Source organism: Anomalospiza imberbis, chromosome 7, assembly GCF_031753505.1.
Source record: "Anomalospiza imberbis isolate Cuckoo-Finch-1a 21T00152 chromosome 7, ASM3175350v1, whole genome shotgun sequence".
In the NCBI taxonomy this organism is placed as follows: Eukaryota; Metazoa; Chordata; class Aves; order Passeriformes; family Viduidae; genus Anomalospiza; species Anomalospiza imberbis.
Genome location: NC_089687.1, coordinates 38029574 through 38042610, shown reverse-complemented (window position 1 = coordinate 38042610; position 13037 = coordinate 38029574). Strand labels below are relative to the sequence as shown.

Below are 13037 nucleotides of genomic sequence, written 5' to 3'. Positions count from 1 at the left end.
TAACCTGGAAGCGGCTGTGAAGCACAGCATTTTATTCTGTATCTCTAGCGGAATAAAATTATACTTTTAAATTATTTTTATTGTAAAAGTATCCATTTTATATTGGCATTCACAAAAAAAATTACTCCAAACGAAACAAAACCACCCAAACATGTAGTAACAGAGTTGTTTTCATCTTGGTTTTATTTTTGGTATAGTTTTTTCTATTGCAGCTTTTGTGTCATTAAACTTTTTTCAGCAAGGAGTTTAGGTTGAATTTAGGTTGAATATCAGGAAGATCAAGCTTTTAAAATACAAAGCCACAATGTTCAGTCACATTTGGGTAATTCTTTAATGTCCTGAGGGGCTAAATTCCTGTGTTCTAGATTTTGCCAAGTGTCCACTGGTTTCCCAGTTGCTTACCATGGAATGGTTTGGGAAGGGACTTAAGGTGTCCCTGCCATGGACAAGGACACCTTCCACTATCCCAGGTTGCTTCAAGCCCTGTCTAGCCTGGCCTTGGACACTTGTAGGGATCCAGGGGCAGCCACAGCTTCTCTGGATAACATTCTTCTCTCTCTTCCCATCACCTGTGGGTTACTCTTTTTGTTCAGTACAAATTTGGTCCGAGGAAGTTTGTTTGTGAGGGGAGCACGTGTGCTTTGGTCTCAATTTTCTCCCTGCCCAGTCTCTCCTGTATTTTCTGGATCAGCCCCCCCATAAAGCTGGCATTCCTTCCTGCTTTCCCTCAGGTTGGAGGCACAAAGGTGCTGGCGGGCCCTGAGCACGAGCCCGTGGTGCTCAACGTGCTTCGCTTGGCCGAGCACAATGAGGGCGGCAAGGGGCAGCACTTCAGCGAGGCCCAGCACGTGTTCTCCTGCAGCACCAGCCTGGCACAGCTGCACTCTGCCTTGGCTCCAGCCGGGGGCATCATCCTCAAAAACGGCTCAGGAGCAGACACAGAAGCCAAGAACTGGGAAGTTTTCCATGAGGAAGACATGAAGGAAACAGTCCGAAGTGTTGGACTCAGGGACGGGTGCTCTCTGCTGATTTTAGACAGCCATGACCAGAGGTAACGTTTTTGATTATGATTGTAATTAAACAAAAAAAATAATTTTGGCAAAAAACCTTTTAGTTCAAATTATACTAAAAGCATATATTCTTGTAATTATCACTTTAAGCTTACAAATACAAGTGCTTTCATCTTAAGTTTTGGAGACCAGTTACTTATCAGCTGTTAGATTTTTCTTGCCCTCAAAATGCAGCACCAGTCACAACCTTTGATTTGCACTTGTAAAAGGAGAAAAACCTGGTGGGAACAACTCATGTTCAGTGAATCCAAAGCTGCCAGGGGCAAATCTGTGGTCTCATGATGCTCTGTGCTCCCTGAGGCCTCTGCTCTGTGAGATGCCATCACTATGAACAACTTTGGCATCATCCGTTTATTTGGGAGCTGTGCTGGTGAGTGATGTAACCCTGCCAGTGTTTAGTTTTCCTGTCTCTGACTGTCTTTGCACTGCTGATTCCCACAGCTTTGTCAACGTGGCAAGTGGGAATTTGACTGCCTTCACCTATGACATCAGCTGGCTCCAAGTGAAAAACTTCTGTGGGGTGGAAGAGGAGGAGAAACACGTTAAAATAACTGCCACTATTGAAACGGTAAGGACTCTGCTCTCCTGAACAGCTTGGCCACTCTACTTGGCCCAGCTCATTCGATGTAGCCTCAGGGATGAAGCTTTTCCCTGCTGAAATTGGTGTTGAGCTCAGTTACAGTCCCTGGGGTATTTGCAGGTAGCTTAAACCAGTGCAGTGTTTTAGTGTCAATGTCTTGGTTTGGAAAGACAGGTGTCTGCCCCTGAAATGGAAAAATGTAGACCCCTTCCATCCGAAATATAAATTTGAAATTAAGGGAGGCTCTCAGGCAAAAATATGGGAGCAGGAATACCAGTTCTTTATTAGGGAAGAAAATAACAGATAAAATAAACAATGCAGTGAACTAAAACAACACAGACAGAGTCAGAATACAACCTGACACCCTGGTGGACAGGGTGTTGGTAGCAGTCCAATTGGAACTGTGGCTGCAGTCCTCCCGGAGTGTCAGGTGTGGTTCTGTTGGAGAAGTGATCTTGTGGAAAAGGGTGCAGTCTTCCTCTGAAGAGGCAGTGGAAGAGGCAGCTGTTCCTCTGGGAAATCCAGTGCAGGAAAAGCCCTGCTGGTGTTCCAGAAACTCAAGATTATATCCAGGTAGGAATGCTTGGCTCCTCCCTCTGGGCGGAGCATCTCACAATGGCATGTTACAGTTCTTTTCAGTCTTGCAGTGGCCCACTATCAGCAGATGTCTTTCCGGAGGGAGGATTGATTGTGGAAGAGATTAGGAACAACTGCCCACTTCACACAAGACAACTGCCATACAGATGGCAAATAGAATACATCTTGCTTTTTTTCAATCTGGGATAGTCAAATACTTGTCTTTGGACCACCCTGTAAATGGAAGTTTGAGATGGTGTCAGTAACCAGAGCTAAAAGAGAGGGGAAGGATTATCGTTGTGCACTGGCACTTGAAGAAGCAGGGAGGGGTGTTGGTGGCATTCCAGGCTGGAGGTGTTGATATCCCTTTTAATGTCCCTGTCTTTTAGGTGATGTCAGATATCAAAATGAAAGCGATCCGGGAGCTTCAGCTGCAGGAGGAGCTGGGTACGTGTTCAGCTGCTTTATCAGTTTGCTAATGTTACAATTTACTGGCTTTTGAGTGGGTTTAGTGGTAGAATTTCCCTTTCAGTAAAAGAACAAAAACTGAGATTGTTGATGGAGCCTCGAGGAGTCTCTTTCCAGTTGTATTTTTGGTGTCACAGAGGGAGACCTTGAGATAAACCTGTTGTAATGAATCCTAAAGGTGTTACTTGTCTGAAATTCTGAGCCGAATTCCTGTTTTATTCCTATTTGAATGACTTAATACCTCTCTCTTTCCTGCCCTTTTTGCTGCAGCAAACGAGAGCTGTCTTAGACCTGTTAGTGGTAATGGGAAACTTCTGTCTCCAGGTAAATTGATTTATTGAATCACTGTTCTGTAAGAAACTCCCAGGGGAGATTTTGAGCCTCTGTTTGTCCTTTCCTGGGAGGAGTTACCCATACATAACTCCACTGATTCCAGGCTTAACTGAACCTGTTAAACTGTGGGTTTGTGGTTTTTTTTTTCCCAGTTTTAAAGTTAATTAAAAGTACCAATACAAAGATAAGGGTTAAACTGAAATGTTCAGCTTGGTTTTATTGCTTACATCCCTAATCCACCTGTGCTCCTGACTCTGGGAGCTCTCCATGCCTTTGTTTTCCTCATAGGAGACTCACAGATCTGCTGTCAGGGCTGAACAAGCTCTCCAGAGAGCACTGAAGAGTTTTAGCTTGCTCTGAGGATGATAAAATTGATGTTTTTATTTGTCCTCCCTGAAGTGCCTGAGGATTACACAGTCAAGGAAGCAGAACTTAAGATGGGAAGCTTGCTGGGGCTGTGCCGTGGGAAAGCTCCAACTTCCACTCAGGTACAGCAGTGTGGGATGGGAGGAGCCTGGTGCAGGGACTTTCCTTAGGAGAATAAAGGAAAAAAAGGGGGCATATTGCTCTTGGAATGTGCAAATTGTAAATATCCCAGGATCCCAGAATGGTTTGGGTTGGAAGGGATTTTAAAGCTCATCCAATTCCATGCCTTGCCATGGGCAGCATATCCCAGGATGCTCCAAGCCCTATCCAACCTGGCCTTGATGTGCAGGGGGAGGAGTAGTTGTGCATTTCTAGAGACCAGTGGTGGCTAATGAGGATCTGCTGATGGCCATAACTCAACTATCTTTGGGTGTCATTTTTTGGTGCCATTTTAGTGCTTTTTGATGACATTTTTGCCACAGGAATTGTTCTTACACTTCCATATTTATTCTGATAGTTTGCTTTTGGATTTTCAGCTCTTCCTGTACTTCATGGTTGGGAGTGACCAAAGCTGCAGCCCTGAGATGGAGATAGTTGTGGAGGAGACTGCCTCTGTCAGAGAGGTAAGGCTGGCTGCTCCCAAGCTCCTGAACAACATTCCTTACAGAGACCTGGAGGCAGAGAAGTTGGGAAGAGCCATGCATAGAATCAAGGCAACTCTGGTGCTACCAGTTCAGTTGAATTTGCAGATTTTTTTTTTTTTTAAAGGTGCATCTGCAAACTCTGGGGCAGAATTTGTTCAAGTAAAGGAACAAACTGACAGCACACATTTCATTTTTTACCAGCTTGGGAAAGCTGACTCAGCTGATGTGGTGAATTTTTTGCCTGCAAGCCATCTCATCCATGAAGGGTTTAATATATAGCCCAAATACATCTTGTCTATCTAATTACATTGTTTTAAGAATTGACCAGCAGTCATTCTTTATGTCAGAAAATTCTAACATAGGTTTGCTGAAAAATTTATTTCCTAGCCTCAGCATTGACACAACTCTCATCCTGTGTTTCTTCTTTCAGTGTCTCAATTTAATGCTGGAGAAATCAGGATTATCAGGTTAGTTGTGTTACTTACATTTTTAAAGGAATTTTTTACTATTTTTAAGTCAGGTTTTCCTTCCCTAAACCTTGTAAGTTTTTTCAGTAATCTGTGTTATTGTAATAGGAGAGGAAAGAATTCTAAACATGAAGTTTTTATAATATTGTTCTTATTTTAAAGAGCTTGTCATAGATTCAAATGATAATTTGACACATGAGAATTCCTTCTCTCCTCTGAAACCAGGGAAAATAATTAGATAGGTGAGGAAGGGAGATCTGTGCAAATAAAAGATTATTTTCGTACAGCAAAAGGTCTGGGGAAGGTGAAAGTGATAATTCATTTAGCCAGAGTAGTGTTTAAAAAGCAAATAAAAATAAAGAACAAAAGAAAAAGGACCCTTGACACTTCTGAAGAGTTTTGTAATATTTTCCCACGCTGGTGTTATTGACTGATTAGTTTTCTGTGTGTATCTTTTTTGGTTTTGGTAGGTGACAACTGGCATTTGAGAAGGCTTGACTGGTGCTACGAGGCAGGGGAAGCATTAAGTCAGGAAGTAAGAGGAGCCTGATTTAATCCATCAGTTCTTTGCTCCCTGGGGAGAAAGGCAGCTGTGGGCTGACAGGGATCCTGTGCTTTCTCTTCCTGCAGAATGCCACCCTGAAGGAACTCAATATTTGCAGAGGAGACACTTTGGTTATAACTGAAGGAAAGCTTCCAGAAAAGGTAAAAGGAGAGAGGGCAGTGTCTGGAGACTTGGAATCTCACAGTGGCTTGGGTTGGGAGGGACCTTAAAGCCCATCCAGTGCCACTCTGCCATGGCAGGGACACCTTCCACTATCCTAGGTTGCTCCAGTCCCTGTCCAACATGGCCCTGAACAGGTTGTCTCTCAAAATTGTGGCATCATTATTTTTGCACCACCACCGTGTTCCCCACTAAATCACATCCCCAGCTGCCACACCCACAAATTCTTTGGACACTTCCAGGAGTGGTGACTTCGTGCTGGGCAGCCTGTTCCAAAAGTTTAGTTTAAACAAATCTTTTCTCTCTTCCTGTGCTAAAGGTGAAATTTCACCTTGTCTGCACACAACACTTGAGGAGCCACCTGCTATTTTCTGTTCCAGGGCTTCCTGAAAATCCCCATCTGGTGGCTGAAGCCTTCAAACCATAAGAAACATGGAGAGAATGCACAAGACCAGGTGAATGGGATCACCTGGAAGATGGAGGCTTTGCAGGTGTCTGCTGCAGCAGGTGAGCTTGGCCAAGCTTTGAAAGGAATCGTCTGTGGTTGCTCTTTAAGTCAAACCCAAATTTTAATCCAAAGCTTAAAAACCTTTCTGAAACGTAGGAAGGGCTGCATGAGTTGCATCAAGGTTATGGTGAATGGACCACTCAGGAGACAGATGCAGTTTTGGACATAAATGCTGGATAATCCTATTGTAGGGATGTTCCTCAGATGGATTGGCTCAAAACACCACTGAATTTTATAGCAGGGGCTCTTTATTTGTCAGTCTTTGTCCTGAAGGCAGTGACAGCAGTGTAAAGCATCTCCTTCATGAGCACAGATGTGATTGGCTTCAAGTTCCAGACTCCTGAAGGCACAATGAATTCCCTTCAGGCTGTGTTGCTTTTTGGGAAGCTGTAAAAGGAAGGATAGGTAAAGTTTGCATAGTATCAAAGACCTTAAATGCAGTGTTTTAACTGTTTGCTCTCCTGAAAGTCAAATCCAAAACCAGCCAGGGCAGCAAAATCAAGTGGGGGTTGAAAAGGGAGAAGAAATTGAATTGAAAATAAGAGAATTAGAAAATGGGGAACAAATTGATTTTTCATTTTTTGTTAAAATTATTATTCCTCTGGTGCTGAGTTGTGCTGCAGGGCAGGACCACTCCCCTTGTAGAAGTTTTCTTTGCATTTTTCTCCTTCTGCCTCAAACTTTTTCTGAGTTTCACTTTTCCCCCTGTTGATTCCAGTAGTGGAGCTAAGAGCAATTTAGCATTGCTTGCAGAAGGTTTAACCAATAAGTAACCCTGTTTCTCAATGGCAATAACTGCTCCTAGTTCTGAAATTTGCAGTATAGGATCTGTATAGGAACTGTTTGGAATTACCAGGATATATTTTGTGTGCTGGACATGGCCATGGGAGGGGGTTGGAATGATGTGACCTTTAAGGTCCCTTCCAACTCAAACCAGTCTGGGATTCCTGGATACTCTAAGTGGACTCCAGACTCCTTCTCAGTGAACTGTGACCATGAAGTGACTGTTATCTCTCAGGACTATACAAATCACGTTGACTCTTCTGTTATTTGTTTCTTCCTCCTCCCTCTCCCCCCTCTTCAAAGCTTCACCGGAACCCACCCACCCAGGCCTGGATCTCTGTTATGCTGGCAGGATAGAGATAGCAGGAGAGGCCTCTCTGGAAGATCTGAAGATGCAGGTTAGATGTTCTCCTGTGTTGGACTGTGCAGCAGCTCTGTGATGACTCGAGCTCTATTAACAGCTCTTTTTTATTTCCTTTTCCCCTGTCTCCAGTCTGTTGTGCCATGGTGTTTATGCCATGGTCACTGGTAAGTACCAAGAGGCAGCTGGAGCACGTAGCTCAGACACTTCCTTAGTGTCCCTGGTGTCCCCATCCTCCCTGTCACGTGTCCTGGCCTGAGGGAGCCTGGTTGCACATCAGCTGAAGCTCTGCCTGGCAGCTTTTGTCTTTATTTCAGTGTAAAATCTCTCCATGGGAAGCACACACATAACAAGCACCTCCTAAAAAGCCACTTTGCCATTTCCACATTGTTCCCATATCAGTTTTCTGCATCTTTTTTTTTTTTTTTTTAATTTCTGTATGTGGAATCTGATGAGTGAAGAACTGCTTTGGGCTGCACAGGTTTGTCAGCCAGGAAGGTCTGTCTCATTTTGTTTAGCCAGAAGCTAAAATACCTTTGTATGGTTTAATATACTAAAAACCAAACCAAGCAAAACACCCCAAAAGAAAAAACTGAACCCAAAACCCACCCCAAACTCACAAAAATGGGTAACCCAGTCCTACCAAAAGGCTCTGTGTGGTTTAAGCACACGGATTGTTCTACTTGAACTGCATGGGGAAGGACCTCTCACCCGATTCTGCTCCATACCAACACTTATTTTTGGGTATGACTTCAGTTTTGGGCTCTTCCAGGCTACTGCTATGGAGAACTGTTTGCAGCTTGATCAAGGAGAACTGGCTGAGCATGGCAAGTGTTGTGTCCTTGGCAAGGGCTTAGAGGAGCTCAGCACTTGGCTGGAGACTGGGGCAACGATTACAACAGCCTCATTCCCTCCCAGATATTCAAATTTTGGTTAAAAAAAGAAATTGGGTACTTTGGAAATGGAAGTTGAGTTGAGAATTCTTGAGAGGGAAGGAAATCCAGCTCCCTTTGAGGTTGAGACGTATTTTGCTCATAGCCACCAGCAACAGCTGGTGTGGAATAAATCTCAATACCTTGCCCTCTTTTTTGAGAGTTAATCCAGTGGTTTTCTATTTTCCCAGGGAGACTGGCTGCTAAAATTGACAAAGTATTTCTGTTTTTCAGGCTCTGACCTTACCCTGCTGCCAGGAGCAGCTTGTGCCCCTGCCCTCATTCCTCAGAGCTTGGACAGTGGACAGCAAACGCCCCGGGAAGCTCCTACGGGACAACAAGAGGAGACTCAGGTGGGTTTCCTGGGGAATGTGCAACAGGCTGGATCTGGGATGGACTGTAGGAAATTCATCAGCTCAATCTGGGTTGTAAAGGATCTTAAAGATGCGTAGTCCCACCCTTGCCATGGGCAGGGACACCGTCCACTATCCCAGGGTGCTCCAAGCCCCTCCAACCTGGCTTTGTACACTCCCAGGGATCCAGAGACAGCCACAGCTGCTCTGAGCACCCTGTGCCAGGGCCTCACTGCCCTCACAGGGAGGAATTTTTCCCAATATCCCATCTATCCCTGCCCTCTGGCAATGGGAAAGCCATCCCCCCTTGTTCAGTCCCTCCAGCCCTTTTCCAGTCTCTCTTCAGCTTTCCTGGAGACCCTTCAGGCACTGGAAGGGGCTCTGAGGTCTCCTTGGAGCTTTTCTCTCCTGCAGGTGACCACTCCCAACTCTCCTAGCCCAGCTCCAGAGCCACGTAGACAATCTCTGTTCTGTTTTCAGTGACTACAGGCTGGGTGCCAGAGTGGAAATCTGCATAGAACCCTTGCAAGAAGAAGAGAATTTGGGGTAAGAGATCAAGATCTTTATTTCTCTTGTTTCTTACGGCTCTGCATTTGAGGGAAGCCATCACTGAGCAGCTTTTGACTTCAGGGCTCTCAGGATGTGGGAAAACCTTGGAAGTTGTTTATTGTTTTCTACAAACAAAGTGAGGGAGGGCAGGAGGAGGGGAAAGCTGGGAATTCTGAAAGCATGGCTCACAAGAATTTCCATTCTCTCATCCTGCTGCCAGCCCCCAGGAGCTGCTGCTGCGAGTCCAGATGGGAATACCAGGAGAGAGGGACTACTTCAACTCCCAGGATTTGGTGTGGGATATCTCCAAGGAATGCACAACCTGGGCTCTGAGGCAGAGAGTGGCTTCTTACTATTGTCTGCCTGTAGATAAAATTGAAATAGCCAAATACTTCCCTGAGAGATTTGAGTGGCTGCCAATATCTAACTGGGTAAGATCTGGAGTGACGGAATCCAACAGCTGTTGGAGAGGAGCATGTGTTGGTTTGGGCTGCAGTTCCTTAGGGATTGAATTTAAGGAGAATTCCAAACTCTTCTGCTTTGATTTTGTTCAGACACAGCAAATCTCCAAGAGGAAAAGGAGGAAAAAGCAGGCAAGTTTGCAGTCAGCACCTTACCACCTGAAGGATGGAGACATCATTGGGGTGAAGGTAAATTTCCCTGGATTTAATTGTTGCACGAGCATCAGGTTCAGGCAATGTCCCCTCTGCAACGTCCCCTTCATTTCTTTCTGGTTTTCTCTCATCCTGCTGCATTTCTGGGAGTACTGGGATGTGGGTTTGGACAATGCGTTGTGTTGATAGGAAATTTCTTGCTGCTACTGCTTTTCCTTTTTCTCCTGGATCATTTCTTCTTGCCCTCATTTTTTGACTTGTTTTTTTTTTTTTTCAAATTCTGAGTAAAATCCAAGGAAATGCCCTTTCAAAATCACATTATAGACACAAACTGTTACATATTATGGGTTACTGAACTTTGACAGTTCTATTTTATGGTGTGAAAAGGAATTACCCAGCATTGAGCTCTGAGCTAGCAATCAGGCTTAGTTAGAAGGAAAGAACATTCTGGCTGGGTTTTAGAGCAGTAGGAGAAAAATGTGATGTCCTGTCCTGCTGTTTTAGCCTATTGGAAGAAATCCATCCCTGGAAGTGTTCCTGGCCAGGTTGGACAGGGCTTGGAGCAACCTGGGATAGTGGAAGGTGTCCCTGCCCATGGCAGGGGCGGTACTGGATGATCTTCAATATCTCCCAACTCAAACCATTGCAATTGTAATGAACTTGTAATTAATCAGTGCAAAACTAGACAAAAGAAACAATCTGGAAATGTATTGTGTCAGTCGAGGAACAGCTGGGAAATAGTTGGACCTTCTGACTTTGATCTCTCCAATCCTTTTTCATAACAGAACCTTCTCCTTGATGACACCAAGGACTTCAGCACCGTCAGGGACGACATTGGGAAAGAGAAGCATAGGCAGCTGGCTCTGGAAAAGAGGAAAAGGTAGTGAGCATTTAGTTTCATTTTTCTTTAGAAATATGCAAAGTGCTTGCTGCTTTTCAGAGCAGCCATGGTTGCCCCATCCTTGGAAGTGTCCACGGCCAGGTTGGACGGGGTTTGGAGCAACTGAGATAGTGGAAGGTGTCCCAGCCCATGGCAGGGGGTGGCACTGGGTAGTCCTTAAGGTCCCTTGAAATCCAAACCATTCCATGATTCAGCCTAATTGGATAATTTTTGAGGCCAGTGGTAGCTGGCTGCTGTCAGAGCACACAGTTCCAGTAATCCTGAAGGGAGCACTTGGATGATCCAATCTCCTGGCTCTCAGTGTTCTTCCACTGAGCCCCATGGTTTTGTCTCCTGGAACACACTGTGGAGATGAACATGAACCCTTGGCTGGCTTGGCCTTGCACGGGCTGTTTTCACAGCTCACTGGAACTCAGAGTTCAGGCCAGGCTCACCCTGCTAAGGCCCAGCACTGAACATTAACCAGGTTATTTCTGTTTTCCAGCCGCCAGGAGCGTGTCCAGGATCCCCTTTTCCCCGAGGAGAAGCTCCACACAAAGCCCCGCAAACCAGAAGTGGCTCTTTCCATCAGCGTGGGGGTTTTCAGATAGCACCAGGAGCTGCTCTGCCCACACCACCCTGTACTAACCTGGCCTGCAGGGCCTCAGCTCCAGCAGCAAGAGGGGCTTTCCCAAAGTGTCTTCAAGGATCCCTGAGGCACAAAGTGGCTGTAGGATTCAGGATAACTCTTGAGTTTCTTCTGCTCTCTCTTGGGGAAGTGCTTTAAGGTCCCTTTCTCAGTGTGGTACTTACTCTCAGGCTGAGTAAATGCACTTTATGGAGGAGGAAAAGGATTAATATATTGAACCCCTCAATGACTCTTTTTTAACCACCCAAAATGCTTTGTTGGGTCAGATCTGACCTCCTGCACCATCACTACTGAGATTTAATGCAGTCATAATCATCTCTTTTTAGAATTTTTTCCTATCTCTGATCACTGAAGTTGCTGCTGATAACAGAATTGGCTTTTCTCACTTTATCTTTAAAGCTAGGTCTGTAGGAGCTGGAGTCAGCCCTAAGAATGAAGGCAATGTGGAAATCTCTGAGCAAAGTGTAGGAAATTGGCTGAAAAATAACAAGTCCAGCATCTGTCAAGATGTAAAACCTGGAGACATTTTGTGATCTGGAACAACAGGGAGGTAATCTTAGATTTTGAAGTTTCTGGCTTCAGTTGTTGCCCATAAACTTAATTTTGCAATTTCTTAGGGCATTTTTGTTGTCCCTGAACTTCATTAACAGGCAAAACGGTTGGAAGAAATGGACAGATCCAATGTTTGATCTTCAGTGGGTTTTACTGTACTCAGGAAAAAGGCATTTATTTTCAGTGCTCCTCTTCAGAGGAATTTTCCTCATTTCTCATCTTTCCAGCTGTTCTGATACTCTGTTACATTGGAGAACCTGTTTCTCTTGGTGTCCTGAGCTGATTTTGAGCAGCTCACTGAGCTGGGCTCCAGGTCAAAGGCTCTGAAGTATTAACTCCAAAGTGAGCCTGATTATCCTGAATTAAATCTGCAATAATGACAGGAAAAAACACAAGTTTGCTTTTGGGGGCTGCAGTAAGTATTTGACCTATTTGCTGTATGTAGTAGGAGCTGCCAGTTGAGCAGATTCCTCAATTTTTGGCTAATGTTAGATTTTTCATGTATCTTTTATAGCTTAACACTACTCTGGCATTTCAGACAGCAGAAAGATAAAAACTGACACTCTGCTAGCAGCAAAAAAAAAAAAAAAAAGAAAACAAACTGAAAAGCACCATGAAACACACAATTAATTTTTATTTCTCTGCATATCTTTAGAATTCAGCAGGTACTCCTGTGCTTTTGGGTCTGATGCTCTGCAGAAGGGGCTGTTAATGTCCTCACTCAATTGGATCCTGAAATCCCAGTTTCATGGATACATTTTCTGCCCGAGGGAAGGGCAGTGGATGTTTTCCCATCTTAATTTGTGTTGCCTTCTTTCCATATCAGGTGTTCTTGGGAGCCTGGGTTTACAGCAGGGGTCAGAGGTGCTGATTCCAAAGGTTTGTGTTCCCACATGGTTCCAGCCCAATGGATTTTTTTTGCTGTCACTTCAGTTCCTCTGGTTCCTGCTGGAGAGCTGGACTGAGCTCAGCCTTCCTCTCTTGAATGACTCTGGTCTCTCCCCGAGAACACCAAGTTTGGAGAAATCGAAATGCAAACTCCAAGTGGGAATTTTGTGCCTTTGTTCAAGTGTAATGTAGCAGCACCTGCACTGAACCAATCTTGGATTATTTCTAATGTTGGCTCAAAATGCATTTTTTTTCCTCCTTGAAACTCTTGTGGGCCATTCCACAATGAGGGAGTTCATGGAAAACGGGGCTGGGGAGAGGAAACCTTTTGAAAACGGAGTCTTTGACTCTGTGGGTTCTGATGGTTATTTGCAAAGCCTTGGAAGAGCTTTCATCTTTATTTTTCAAGTGTTCTTCACAAAATAAAATGTCATTTTTATCTGCCTAGTTGGGTTGTCTGTGGATGTCTGACTGGTTGGGAATGGCACAAACTGGTTTCTGACATGAGTATTAATTAGCGTTAATCTTCCAGCGTTCCTGAACCAACATTCCCATCTCTGGGGGAGATTCCCCCATTCCTTGTGGCTGTTGTCTTTTCCTGAGGCTCCTGGCTTGGTCCTGGCTCAGGGCTCTGAGTGCAGGAGCAGCTTTGTTTTGTCCTGTGTTTCCAATCCCTGTGGGGAAAGCACTGAGGATGGCAGGGAAGGTTCCTCCATCAGGACACAAAACCACTCTGATGC

General features: G+C 44.7%; 1 protein-coding gene and 1 long non-coding RNA gene across 4 annotated transcripts in view; one reads left to right on the top strand and one right to left on the bottom strand.

Moving 5' to 3' along the window:
- The window catches only part of USP40 (ubiquitin specific peptidase 40), a 28459-nt gene extending 15715 nt beyond the window's left edge, over positions 1 to 12744 (top strand). For 2 of the 3 annotated variants that reach the window (XM_068196668.1, XM_068196667.1), the window contains exons 16-32: positions 732 to 1051; positions 1512 to 1638; positions 2616 to 2673; positions 2965 to 3018; positions 3427 to 3515; positions 3930 to 4016; positions 4468 to 4504; positions 4975 to 5039; positions 5135 to 5209; positions 5609 to 5735; positions 6823 to 6917; positions 8047 to 8165; positions 8646 to 8711; positions 8935 to 9145; positions 9269 to 9364; positions 10114 to 10208; positions 10714 to 12744. In XM_068196668.1, coding sequence (XP_068052769.1) covers positions 732 to 1051; positions 1512 to 1638; positions 2616 to 2673; positions 2965 to 3018; positions 3427 to 3515; positions 3930 to 4016; positions 4468 to 4504; positions 4975 to 5039; positions 5135 to 5209; positions 5609 to 5735; positions 6823 to 6917; positions 8047 to 8165; positions 8646 to 8711; positions 8935 to 9145; positions 9269 to 9364; positions 10114 to 10208; positions 10714 to 10819 — 1827 coding nt within the window. In that variant the 3' untranslated portion in view covers positions 10820 to 12744. Of the gene's footprint in view, positions 1 to 731; positions 1052 to 1511; positions 1639 to 2615; positions 2674 to 2964; positions 3019 to 3426; positions 3516 to 3929; positions 4017 to 4467; positions 4505 to 4974; positions 5040 to 5134; positions 5210 to 5608; positions 5736 to 6822; positions 6918 to 7012; positions 7048 to 8046; positions 8166 to 8645; positions 8712 to 8934; positions 9146 to 9268; positions 9365 to 10113; positions 10209 to 10713 lie in introns of those variants that run through there. The other variant, XR_011001027.1, reaches the window with a different exon arrangement.
- On the bottom strand, positions 828 to 10720 carry LOC137477495 (uncharacterized). The gene is made up of 2 exons (XR_011001028.1): positions 10076 to 10720; positions 828 to 3558 (listed from the first exon to the last, which is right to left on the bottom strand). It is a non-coding gene; the product is annotated as an uncharacterized lncRNA (long non-coding RNA).
- Positions 12745 to 13037: the final 293 nt, after the last annotated feature.